The sequence below is a fragment of the Juglans regia genome, chromosome 7 (assembly GCF_001411555.2).
Source record: "Juglans regia cultivar Chandler chromosome 7, Walnut 2.0, whole genome shotgun sequence".
In the NCBI taxonomy this organism is placed as follows: domain Eukaryota; kingdom Viridiplantae; phylum Streptophyta; class Magnoliopsida; order Fagales; family Juglandaceae; genus Juglans; species Juglans regia.
The window spans coordinates 35,687,332-35,699,176 of NC_049907.1; the positions used below are offsets into that span (position 1 = coordinate 35,687,332).

At 32.2% G+C, this 11,845-nt stretch overlaps 2 protein-coding genes across 3 annotated transcripts; both read right to left on the bottom strand.

Moving 5' to 3' along the window:
- Window positions 1-721: 721 nt before the first annotated feature.
- LOC108995004 (membrane protein PM19L-like) lies at window positions 722-1,919 on the bottom strand. Its single transcript, XM_018970461.2, has 4 exons — window positions 1,693-1,919; window positions 1,389-1,608; window positions 1,255-1,300; window positions 722-1,161 (listed from the first exon to the last, which is right to left on the bottom strand). The coding sequence occupies exons 1-4, from the start codon at window positions 1,817-1,819 to the stop codon at window positions 1,075-1,077; spliced, it is 480 nt and encodes a 159-aa protein (XP_018826006.1). The 5' UTR covers window positions 1,820-1,919; the 3' UTR covers window positions 722-1,074.
- Window positions 1,920-2,765: 846 nt separating this feature from the next.
- Window positions 2,766-8,795, bottom strand: LOC108995063 (glutamine synthetase leaf isozyme, chloroplastic). Of its 2 annotated transcripts, none has more exons than XM_018970560.2 (14): window positions 8,575-8,795; window positions 6,821-7,080; window positions 6,677-6,716; window positions 6,442-6,545; window positions 6,314-6,362; window positions 6,100-6,206; window positions 5,381-5,468; window positions 5,146-5,274; window positions 4,984-5,058; window positions 4,382-4,435; window positions 4,261-4,298; window positions 3,901-4,060; window positions 3,733-3,793; window positions 2,766-3,220 (listed from the first exon to the last, which is right to left on the bottom strand). In XM_018970560.2, the coding sequence occupies exons 2-14, from the start codon at window positions 7,072-7,074 to the stop codon at window positions 3,081-3,083; spliced, it is 1,299 nt and encodes a 432-aa protein (XP_018826105.1). In that variant the 5' UTR covers window positions 7,075-7,080; window positions 8,575-8,795; the 3' UTR covers window positions 2,766-3,080. The 2 variants fall into 2 exon arrangements, with proteins under 2 accessions (XP_018826105.1, XP_018826107.1); XM_018970562.2 differs by having other exon boundaries at window positions 8,616-8,768.
- Window positions 8,796-11,845: the final 3,050 nt, after the last annotated feature.

The window sequence follows — 11,845 nt, forward strand, 5'->3', positions numbered from 1 at the left end:
TAAGCCGTCATGTAAAATTTCTCTTTTTATTTTTAACATCCAAAAGCATTAAAGTTTCAAAGAGCATTTCCTTTGTGTAAAATCCATTTTCATATGAGAATATATATATATATATATATATATATATATATATATATATGAAAAAAGCTAAATACATATGAAGAATACTACACATCAATTACTATTCATTTCACATTTTATATTTACAATTTTTTTTTCTTTTTCATAAGATGTAGATGTATTTTTCATAAAATATAAGTATGTAGTAGTAAATAGTAACTAATGAGAATAATTTATATATATATTTTTTCAAAGGAAAGGAAGAAGATGATGTCCATCTGGGTTGGCATGCAACGTCAGCCTCTCAATATAGAATAGATTGAGAAAATCGTGTTATTCGATTTAAATATAGTCCTTGCAACCATTTATCTTATAATATTAGAATAGAATATAGTCCCTTTGTTCAACTACTATTGCATGCTTCTGTGTTGGAAAGGTACGTACAGACATGCACAGACACAGATGCATACAGCTTCTTCCTACTTCCTAGTGCGCACCTTCTTCCTTTTTTTTCCTTTTTTGGATGAAAATATATTGAATAAATATAGATAGAAATTATTATTGAGAATATTTATTTTGTATACATGATATGACATTATCTAGATCACACATCTTTCTAAGTGAGTATTAAAAATAATCAACTAGAAACAGTCACACAATGAATACAAAATATACACTACTATAATAACTTCTCTCTAACATTACTCAAATACATTTGCCTTTCCCTCTCCCTCACACCAGGAAATCTAATCCACCACTACACGTTATGGTTGCAAGTAATTCGAGTACTTTCATTCATTGCTAGCTATCATTAGACCATGCATTTATTAAACTATTTTCATGGACCGATTAAGATCAACAATTGTAAATTCTCACCTCAAAAAAAGAAAAGAAAAAGAAAAACGAATTTAAAATGTAAAAACCGAAATCATTGGCAATACAATTACACAAGTTATATATGAGGGAATCAACAACACAGCGTTAATGTCGCACGCTGGAGCTCAAACAACATCTTCAAGCTCTACCTAGCCCTACATGGAGAGCCCCCGCGCAAAACGTTTGTGTCGCACTCACAACAATGGTGATGGTCTCAAGAGTCCTCTGCATATATATAAAACAACAATGTTGAAAATAAACTCCACTTATATATTTCTCTTTTTTTTTTTTCTGGGTATAAAATAGATCAGGTCTTACCAGGTTTGAATTTGTCCAACCAAGTTCGATCTCTTTACATGCCAGCCTGCAACATTCAATTCAATATTATATATTGAAACGATATGAAGGAAAAGAGAAACAGAGGTGAGTAAAATAATATATAATCTATATACCCCATGGCTAATAGAGTGAGTCCCCAAGTTGCCAGAGAAGAGGCGGCTGCTGCGTGCAAGTTGGGTGCATTCCATTGAGAAACATTGTTGAGCCCTGTAAGTGAGGTAGCCATGCCCACAACGCCGGCAATGAGGGAGAAGATGACAAAGAAACCAGTCGCCATGTTTCCGAATGGGAAGTATATTGGGAATATGCGAGCCGGAATAGACAAAACAGATGCTGCAATAAACGTACGGATGCTGTAATAAGTTAGAATTGTGAGACAGGCCTTACAGTTTATGTCAAACTAGCTATCTAAACTACCTGTCTCGCGAGATCTCTGAATCCCATGACTTACAGCCCATGCAGCGATCACTGTTACAATAAAATATAAAACAAGATTGACGATTAGGAGGACGGAAGCTGCTGATTTGGATCCTCCAGATGCCATGGCCTTTGATCTTTAAAATCGGAACAGAAAAACCTGAACTGGGTCGCCCTTCTTGAGCTCAGGAGACATATTTGTATGTATATGTATATTATGTAAGTTGTTCTTTCTCTTGCCAGCAAACGTAAGGTAGTGGTCTAGCATATTTTTCTCAATATGTTCCTTACCTTCCCGAATGGAATATCTTTAATACAAAGACACGGCTAAAATTCCTTTCCCTCGTAGGCCTTTCCTCATGGAAGGGAAAAGAATCCATGTCTACAGAGTACAAATGGAGTTCCTTATGGGGCCCATCCCAGTTCCATCTGGTTATAGCCAAACAAATCCATTGTATATTTCCTTGACAGCTGCGCTCCAATTGGCTGCCAATGAAAAAAAAAATGATAAGCCTACAACTAGGATACAACTACTTTTGGATAATTATATAAAATTAAAAATATTTTTTTTAATTTGACGTAAATAGTAAAATAGTTATAGCTAGGTGTATCATTATCCCATGGAAATGTCTAAAGGTGAGAATTTAGCCATGGTTAGGTTCCATTTCTCAGATCATAACAACGTCCATAAATTTATAGGTTTAATTCATCTCATAAAATTAATTTTATAAAAGAAGATTATTCAATATTCCTTATAAACATATATCCAATACCTTATCTACAGATAATATAAGATTATTTCTCAACACCCAACTCCCTTACGTGCAGGTCAGTATTTTTTTCTGATCCTTGTCAAGGAATAAGTAGTGTGAACCTCCATTCATCCTGTGACAAGTTCTGATATCATGAAAAAATTCATGACTTAATTCATCTTATAAAACTGATTCTACAAGAAATGATTGTTCATTCCTTATAAACATATCCAAAATTTTATCCACACAATATAGAATTATTCATCAACACATGCTTCTTTTGTAATGCAAAAACAGATGAAAATCGCTAAAGACAAGTCTTCCACGATATCATTGGTATGAATTTGGAATAAAACGTCATTTTAGAAGAACCCAGCAGGTTGAGAAGCATACATCCCAAGCAACATGCATATATATATAATCTATCAAATCTATTTATGATGGTTCACAAGAAGTATTCCATCTGCAATTCTACAAGCCTGGGCATGTACGACCCCTGATCACTTCAAGATCCCTTATTTACAACAAATCTGCTCTAACCAATCTAGAAGGGAAAAAGGTTCACTGCATGAGGATTAACTAATTCCCTGTGAATCCACTTCCGAATGCCTTCAGATTACGTTGAACCAATCAACTTTAAACATTCAGTGCCAGCTTCTGAGCAGCTAGAGCTTCAGCCTCCAGTGTTGGTTCCCATAATATTGTGGTTTCAGCCAGTAGCGAGGTCACAATATAAGGGTCCATGTTTGAAGCTGGACGCCGATCTTCCAAGTACCCTAGCACAATAGTAGATAACATCAAATTAAAGCAGATCAGGTGATATCAGAATCCAAAGTGGGGAAAAGATGACAACAAAATGGGGCAAGAGCATTGGGAATTTGAAACAATCATGTGACTGAGCGAAGATAAATGCATAAAATAATGCCTTTTCAGAACCACGAGATCAGCAGTGGCTCAGGACTTACATTATGTTGATAGCATCTTTATTTTAGTAGGATTACTTTATAATCTGACGAATCAAATTAAGCCACATCAATTTGTAGGATTATTTTTATGTAATTCATTCGTGCCTAGAGTATTTCCCATTTGTTTTCTATTTTAGCCTATAACTCAGGTTGAACAGGACATCCATAATCATATATAGTTTCAGCATCGCTTAAAGAATTGCAAAACTTTGGACTTGGAATACGATAGGAGTTGAATATGAAATTATTTTCTGTTTTTGTCCCTATCGTTTAATTGGAGCCTTAAAAGAGAATTGCGTGCTGCAGTACTGCTGAAGCGGTACCTTTGCCTTGCTTCTCAGTTTCACGTCCAACACGGATGGAGCATCCACGATTAGCCACTCCCTGCAGATTGAGATTTTTAAGATATTTTATAAACAGAAATATGAAGCGTATTTCTCAATTCTCTACTTGTTTTAAGTTTATAAGAAATAGATTGGAGAAGAATTTACCCAAGAAAATGTGTTAATGCTGGCTGTTTCATGCTTTCCTGTTAACCTTCTCTCATTTCCTTCTCCATAGGCACTGATATGATCTTTATGGCGAAGTGACAGGTTCAAAATTGCCTTCTTTATAACTTCAAAGCCTCCATCCTCCCTCATGCTCTTAGTACTGCGAACCAACAAGGAATCAATAATATATCAGGATTAGCATGCTAATTTCCATGTATGCATGGCAAAGATTTAACTTTATAATATCCTGTCCCTTTCCTTTCTGCTTATGGGCCTGAAGAGAGGAGATACAAGATGAAGCAAAAACAGAAAGCATCAAACTAAAAAACGGGAGGAAACAAAGCTAGGCAGATCAAGTACCTGTAATTTGTGTGGCATCCTGCACCGTTCCAATCACCCTGGCAATGCATTTTAAACAGAGCTTTATCTAACAGATTCTTTTTAAGTAAGGACTACTACTGTATAAGAGAAGCTTTATTACCTCTATTGGTTTTGGATCGAGTGAGAGAACAACACCAGCTTGTTCAGTAATTCTCTGTCAGACAGGAGAAACAAGAAATGAGTAACTCGATGGTAGAACAGATCTGCCTGCATAGACTAACGCAAGAATAATTCTTCCCCAGGGCCCAGCTCATTAGCTACATGTTTGATATCTGATTCAGTCTTATGTAAATTATGAGGGTTGGGATTGTGAATCATTTGATAGAATTTTGGTAGAATTTATTAAATTAGTTGCTCTATCTTGTACCACTTTTCGATTTTGACAAGACCCGCTTTGGGGTTGGGGAGGACAGGGGAGCTCAGTTTGAGCTGTAAACAATCAGGATAGAGAGTATTTTATAAAATGATATCATGGACCATACCTGTTAGCAAAGAGCAATAAAAGTAGCAGTTGGGACAAAACCTGCCTGTAAGGCTGTAAGTCTGACATTGTTAACTAAATGAAAATTCTTTAGCACAGCAGTTTTTAAATTTTGTTGAGTCTGAGCATGAGCAGAACTGAACTTCTTGGGGTGTTAGAAGTGGCGTGCACTTTTATGTGCCCAATGTTCGTGCACCCAAAAGAAAAAAGGAAAGGATTACCTCAAGAATGTATCTGGAACACCATATATGATCTCCAGCTTCAATTCCCACACTAGGTCCTACTTGATACTCCCACTGCAACCCAATCACAAAAATCAACAGTATGAAACATTACATGATTTCATACACAAGAAACAAGATAGAGGAGGATGAGAGGAGAACCTGGCCAGGCATAACCTCCCCATTTGTACCACTGATGTTAATTCCGGCATATAAGCAAGCTTTGTAATGGGCGTCTGATATGTCACGGCCAAATGATTTGTCTGCCCCAGCACCACAGTAGTAAGGACCCTGAAACAAACATAAAAAGTATCATATAGATTCATGTCATAATAAAAACCAGATTAAATTTACAGAATCCTGTAATCATACTCTTCACAATACAAATTGATAGTACCTGAGGACCAGGATAGCCTCCAACAGGCCAACCTAATGGCCATTTCACATTTTGTTGTAGTAAGGTGTACTCTTGCTCTATTCCAAACCTGACGTATTAATCAGTAATCATCACAATATTTTCCATATATATATATATATATGAATAATTCTATTCATCATCCCCACACACCACATATCATACTTTTTATTATTTTTTATTATTTTTTTCTCTTACTAAATGTGTGGTATATGGATGATGAGTAGAAGAATTCAATAAGTTTAAGAAGAATAAAACCAAAAACAAATATAAAAAAAAAAAAAAGTGTGGTGTATGGGGATGATGAGTAGCAAAGCTCTCTCTCTCTCTCTCTCTCTCTCTCTCTCTCTCTCTCTCTCTCTATATATATATATATATATCTATTTCACTGCCTAAAATGCATATGAGCATGGCATCTATTCACTATGAATTATCCTAAACAAAGTCTTGTTTATGTCTAATCATTGTTCAATGAAAAATGCCATATGCCAATACCCATTGTTGCATTTCGTAATCAGGGTTACTAACACTAAAAAGTATATGTATGGTTGTATTTCAGATCTTCTCAACATAATTGTATGGATGCAATCTGTCTCTTTCATACACTGACATTTGGATTGTAAAGCATTGGAAGCTAAACTTTTTTTTATGACGAGCACGGGAAGCTAGATTTATGACTACACTAATGAGAATAGACCGACCATGGAACTTCATCTGTGACCTTCTTGTTAGTGAAGATCTCAGCAGCCCTGTGGCGTTTGTTTGTTGGGATAGGCTCCCCCGCCGGTGTGTATGCATCACAAATTACCTTTAGAAAGCACAAGACATAAGATGTCAATCGAAGATCAATCAAATTCAGAGTTGTAGTTGATCTAAAATTGGAATACACTATCTTCGAAGTAACTAGGTACTTACCAAGATGTTGTTACCACCACGAAAAGGGTCCTTAAAGATCGCTTGAGGGCTGGAGGAAATATTAGGTCAAGCCCATGGTATAATAAATACATACATAAAAGAACTTCATTTTGTTTCTAAGATCTTACTATAGAATTACTTCACTGTCTTCACCCGGAGCTTGACCAGTACTTGATCCATCATAATTCCACTTAGGAAGCTCAGATGGATGTTCAACAGGCTTGGAAATTGTCTGAAAATTTGAAAGTAATTTGCCAAGAATACTAACATTCAATATTTAAACTAATGAAGAAAAAAAGAAGAAACATGGAGAAGATTGCAAACTTGCATTCTATTTATATCATATCATTAACATTATCATACCCTTGACTTGCTACGCAGATCAATTCCGGACCCTCCAATCCTGTTGCAAAATGACATGACATTATTTTAAATGTTAAGGAGTGTTCACACAGATTTAGCCGACCAGAAGTTGCTTACAAACGTATGTTAGAAAAATAAATGTACCAAATATATTCAGCAATGACTTTGTCAGTATATGGAGTGAGGTCCAAATTTAGTAGTTTTTCTATTCTGTTGACAGTGCTGTTCTCCGACTTCGTGGCAAAAACCCGAAACTTAGCTGAGCCCTTAGATGACCCTTTCTTGTTTTGTTTCAACAACAGAGAACCCCACATCTTTGCTGTCATAGGACTCGCATTTGCAGAATTCTTTGTGATTCTCATCTGCCATTGCGTAGTGGGTGCCAAGATATGTGCCATTTTCAGCTGCTTCCAACAGAAAATGAAACAGCTATGGATTCAGATCGAAAGGTTTTAAAGATACAAAAATCCAATAACCATAACAGGTCAGAAGCAAACAAGTTGTATTTGTAAGGCAGCCATTATTGAATGGTGAAATGTCAAGTAACATGGTTCTCATCACGTTTCGCTAAATTGAAATTTCCATTTCCCACTGAAAAAATCAACTCATTCGTTCCAAGTCCTAACCAAAACCATCATAGCACATTCGGAGGAAATTTCATCTAAAAGTGAATGCCTAACAACTGAAAAAATTTATGCACTCTTTCTCTCTTTTTCCTGCCATCGATTTTTTGGTATCATCAGTTATAATCATGGTGCATTGCACAGACGTTAAGACCTAACAATTTAATTACCATCAATGTTAAAAAAATCTTATACATTAAAATTAAACGCACTTGAGTTAAATAAGAAGTAGAAGTTTAGGAAAAATTAGCTATAAAGCAAACAAAATGAAATATAAAATATAAAATAAAACGGGATATTTGTCAAGGACAAGTTGAAGGAAAATTATAATGAACAAATATGAAGTTCAACATTACATAGTTGACTTTGTAGACATTTATCATGCATGGTCTATCTTATACATTGGCATAATACCCAACCATGCCTTAAGCAATATATGTAAAGAGTGATGCTAGTGTGCCGCGCCAGCTTTGACCGCTGGGTGTGCCCACTAGTACAAATTCTATATTTTGTTTTTTAGTTTTTTTCTTTTTCACATTTTTTAAATATCTTTAAATATTTTTAAAAACAGAAAAGATATTTACAACCGTGAATTGTGCAATCGCAGCGTAATCACTTTAAAAAAGTGAATCAAACGTGGAACCTACATGAAAAAAATTAATTTTTTAACAGTAGACCTCACTCCTTTTCAAATATTTTACACAACATTTACGCAATTCACGATTGTACGTAGAATTACTCTTTTAAAAAATAAAAATAAAAATTCATTAATACACTAAAAGTCATTTCATTAACTATTAAGTAAAAAAAAATTTAAATATATGAATTGTCAAAATAAGGGGCAAAGCTAGTCGGCATACTAACATTTTTCATATGTAAATATATATTAATATAAAGATGGAGACAATTGTCAAATCTTGAGACGAGTTAAACCATTAGTGATTACTCTTTACAGTCCCACTAGCTGGCCAGCAGGCACTCATTGGATAACGTATTATATATTTTCTCTTGCTCTAACGATGCTGCTTAAAGATATTTGTGAATAAATTATTAAAGAAGAAAAGAACAAATGTAAGACTTCCACAAAATGTGCAGTGTTAAACTTTGGCGACCAGTTCGCCAGATTCAGGCCAAGTATAATACCATATGTGTCAGACATTGTTGCCTGGGTGTCTGACAAACACCAGCAGCCCATTACTTCATGAAAACAATGAATCTGACTTGTACAGAGCAAAGTTGTCAAGGACAAGGTAAAGAGATAGACAAAGAACTTACCTCAGGAATGGCGGATGGCCGGTGGGTTTTGCCGGAATTACCTTGAGTGAAGATATACAGAGGGAGACAGAGGGAGAGTGACGACCCAGTTGGCTTCTTGAATGGGGAAGCCTTGCAATGGGTGTTTAATACGCAAAAGATTTTGCTGGCTTTCCGTAAGCAGATAGGGGTGTTTTACGAGTGGTGGAAAATGGTTGGTAGAGGCACCAACAGTCTATGGATGCTTGGATTATAATTACAATTTTTCGTTTAAATTTATATTTGAATTTTGAAGGATTGAACTGAAAGATGACGTTATATAGTGTTTATTAAATATTTGATATGTTCTTTATAAAAATATATATTTAATATGTTCGAAAGTTTATTCCAACTGTTGTGAATAATATATATATATATATATCTTCTATATATGTATATATACATTGCTATAGAAAGTGATATCTCAATATGAAATACCGAAAATTAGGGAATTGGTGATTGATGCAAAATGTGGAAACTTTACGGCTCGGCCAACAATTTAAAAAATAAAAACGATATTTTGTTAAGTTATTCACTCTACATCACTTAAATGATAATATTTAATTTATAAATTTTAAATTTTAAAATAATTATATTATATATACACTTTATTAAGTGTGTTATCCACACTTACTTATAAGTAGGATTTTTCTTTATTATTTGTAATATCGTTTTCCTTGGTTGGACAAATGCTTGATTTTGATATCAAGCTTTTCTCATTTTTAGTATTATTTTGATGCACAACTTTAATATATTTACATTCAAACGTATGTCAATGAGATTTATAAAATATTATTATTTATAAATTAACTCAAATTATCTAAAATTACTTTAACATCCAAATGCAGAGTAAATCTTTGATTGGATGAGAATTTTTCTTCCTTATCGCGTGTCATTTTATGATAAGTAATTTTTTTATATTTTGTTTTTGGGCAGATATGATGAGTAATTTATTTCTTTGGTTTGAGATTGTTCTTTATCAAATAGATCTTTAGATCTCTGATCATTGTGTTTAATGTTCATGATAAAAAAAATCTATTTATCATCTATTTTTTTATCATCTCATGATATGGAATTAGATGATAAATTTATAGGATTTCTCATAATAAATAATTTTTAATCATCTAATATCACATCATAAAATGATAATAATTAAAATGATGAGTATCATTACTCATTCATGAAATGGCAGCGTCTATCTACAATCAGTTTTGATATGTTAATGTAGTTGAAAACCTATGAGTTTTCCCTCTGGATAGGTTTATTGGGTTTCTTACCATATTGGCATATTTATTTATTTAATAATATTATATATAGTTAGGTATTGTGTAAGTGTCATACACTTCTTTTAAAAAAAAGTAAGATTTATCATTTGAAAATTAATTTTTTATATAAATCTCATATTTATTCACTTTTTTTAAAAAAATTACACAATACTTATGCAACTACAAATATTATTTCTCTTCTTTATTTGTGATTGGGGCTTGATTGGAGTGTTTCCCTTCAATCGGTTTTATGGTTTGTATTGGGATTGTTCATTACTAAATTAGGTCTTTAGGGATTATAATGGCCCATATTGGAATGATCTTTTAGGCCCATTTAAATGTAGAAAAATTTTCAATTTATCTCATCTCATCTCATTATTACAATTTTTTTAAATTCTCATACAAAATATAATAAACAATTTAATTTTTTCAAATTCCAAAATAATAATAATATTAAAAAATAATTTTTTAACAATATTTTATTCAATTCATCTAAAATTATATCATCTCATTTCACTATCCAAACGAGTCATAGTGTGTTTGGGGCCCACTTGTGATTATCCCCTTTTAATCCCATAAATCAATTTAGTTTTTAAAATTCTTATTAGAATCTAAAATGGAAAAAATGTAAGCATATTGATGGCAGTCACAAATGCAAAAATTTGAATTTTCATCCCAAAGATTTATGGTAACGAAACTTATGAAAAATATTAAGGTCTCGTTTGGTTATGTAGTTTAGATGAAATGAGATAATATATTTTGTTAAAAGTTGAATGAAATATTATTATAATATTATTTTTATTTTAGAATTTGAAAAAATTAAATTATTTATTATATTTTATATCAAATTTTAAAAAAAATTATAATAAATATATGAAATAAAATAAAATAGTTGAATTTTATATAATCAAATAAGTCGGCTCGCAAATTTGTTGAAAGCATTTGGCAACGTTCAAAGAAACTTTCCAAATTAAAACATCGGGTCCAAATTAGAGTCTAAAGAGCATAGATCACAATTCCAATTCAAAATATATGCTTTTGACAAAGAGACTACAGGCACTACAAAATATATCCATCAAAAGAGGAGCGTTTTAGTCACTAAGAGATTGCATAAAAGTAATTTTATAAACTAGCGGATTTCATGTGATCTGTTAAATTTACTTTACAATAAAAATAATTTTACAATCTAACAAATCATATAAACTACATCAGTTTGTATGATTACTTTTATATAATTTATTTGTGCTTAGAGTATTTTCCCATCTGCTTTGCGGTCTTAAAGGTGAAAGCCTTTGTGTCAATAAGGTCATATTTGAGAAATGAGATGAACTCATCTCAATTGATTCCTTGAGAATAGGGATGTAAATTGATCTGGTCTAGATCGATCACTCACAGTGGATCGGATCGGGCCGCTAGCTATCGGTTCGGTTTATCGGTCCAGTTGGTTCAGAGTTATATGGTTTTTTTTTTCAAATAAATTAATTAAAAAAGTTATTTAAATTATTAAAATTAAAATTTAGTGAATTATTAATATGAATTACGGAACTAATTTATTAAAAAAAAAACTAACTATAATTATATTTATGATGTTGATAGTTACTACTTACTAACTTAGACTTTAGCATGCATAATTATTAATAATGTCCTATATTAAAAATTAAAATTCTAACATTTTATATATGATTAATGAATATCAAATAATTTCATTGTACATAGATTATTCATACTAGCTTGGAACTTAGGTATTTAAACAAAAATTACTTAATTATTTTAATTAAGTGTAAATAGTATAATATGTATGAATGCATTATGTATCTACATATATGATCATATGATTTATGATACATTATTAATTGATAACATATATTATTTAACATTTTATATTGTCAATGATAATAGATTATGTGAAAATTATATAATTAATTTATATAACTACTATATAAAATAAAATAATAAATATATACAAAAATATTTTAAATATATATATT

Coding starts and splice junctions, on each gene's coding strand:
- LOC108995004 (XM_018970461.2), bottom strand. CDS start 1,819: ATGGCATCTGGAGGATCCAAATCAGCAGCTTCCGTCCTCCTAATCGTC. Junction 1,609..1,692: donor TCAGAGATCTCGCGAGACAG/GTAGTTTAGATA, acceptor CGTTTATTGCAG/CATCTGTTTTGTCTATTCCG. Junction 1,162..1,254: donor GTTGGACAAATTCAAACCTG/GTAAGACCTGAT, acceptor ATATATATGCAG/AGGACTCTTGAGACCATCAC.
- LOC108995063 (XM_018970560.2), bottom strand. CDS start 7,074: ATGGCACATATCTTGGCACCCACTACGCAATGGCAGATGAGAATCACA. Junction 6,717..6,820: donor GTCATTGCTGAATATATTTG/GTACATTTATTT, acceptor ATTTTGCAACAG/GATTGGAGGGTCCGGAATTG. Junction 3,221..3,732: donor AACTGAGAAGCAAGGCAAAG/GTACCGCTTCAG, acceptor CTATTGTGCTAG/GGTACTTGGAAGATCGGCGT.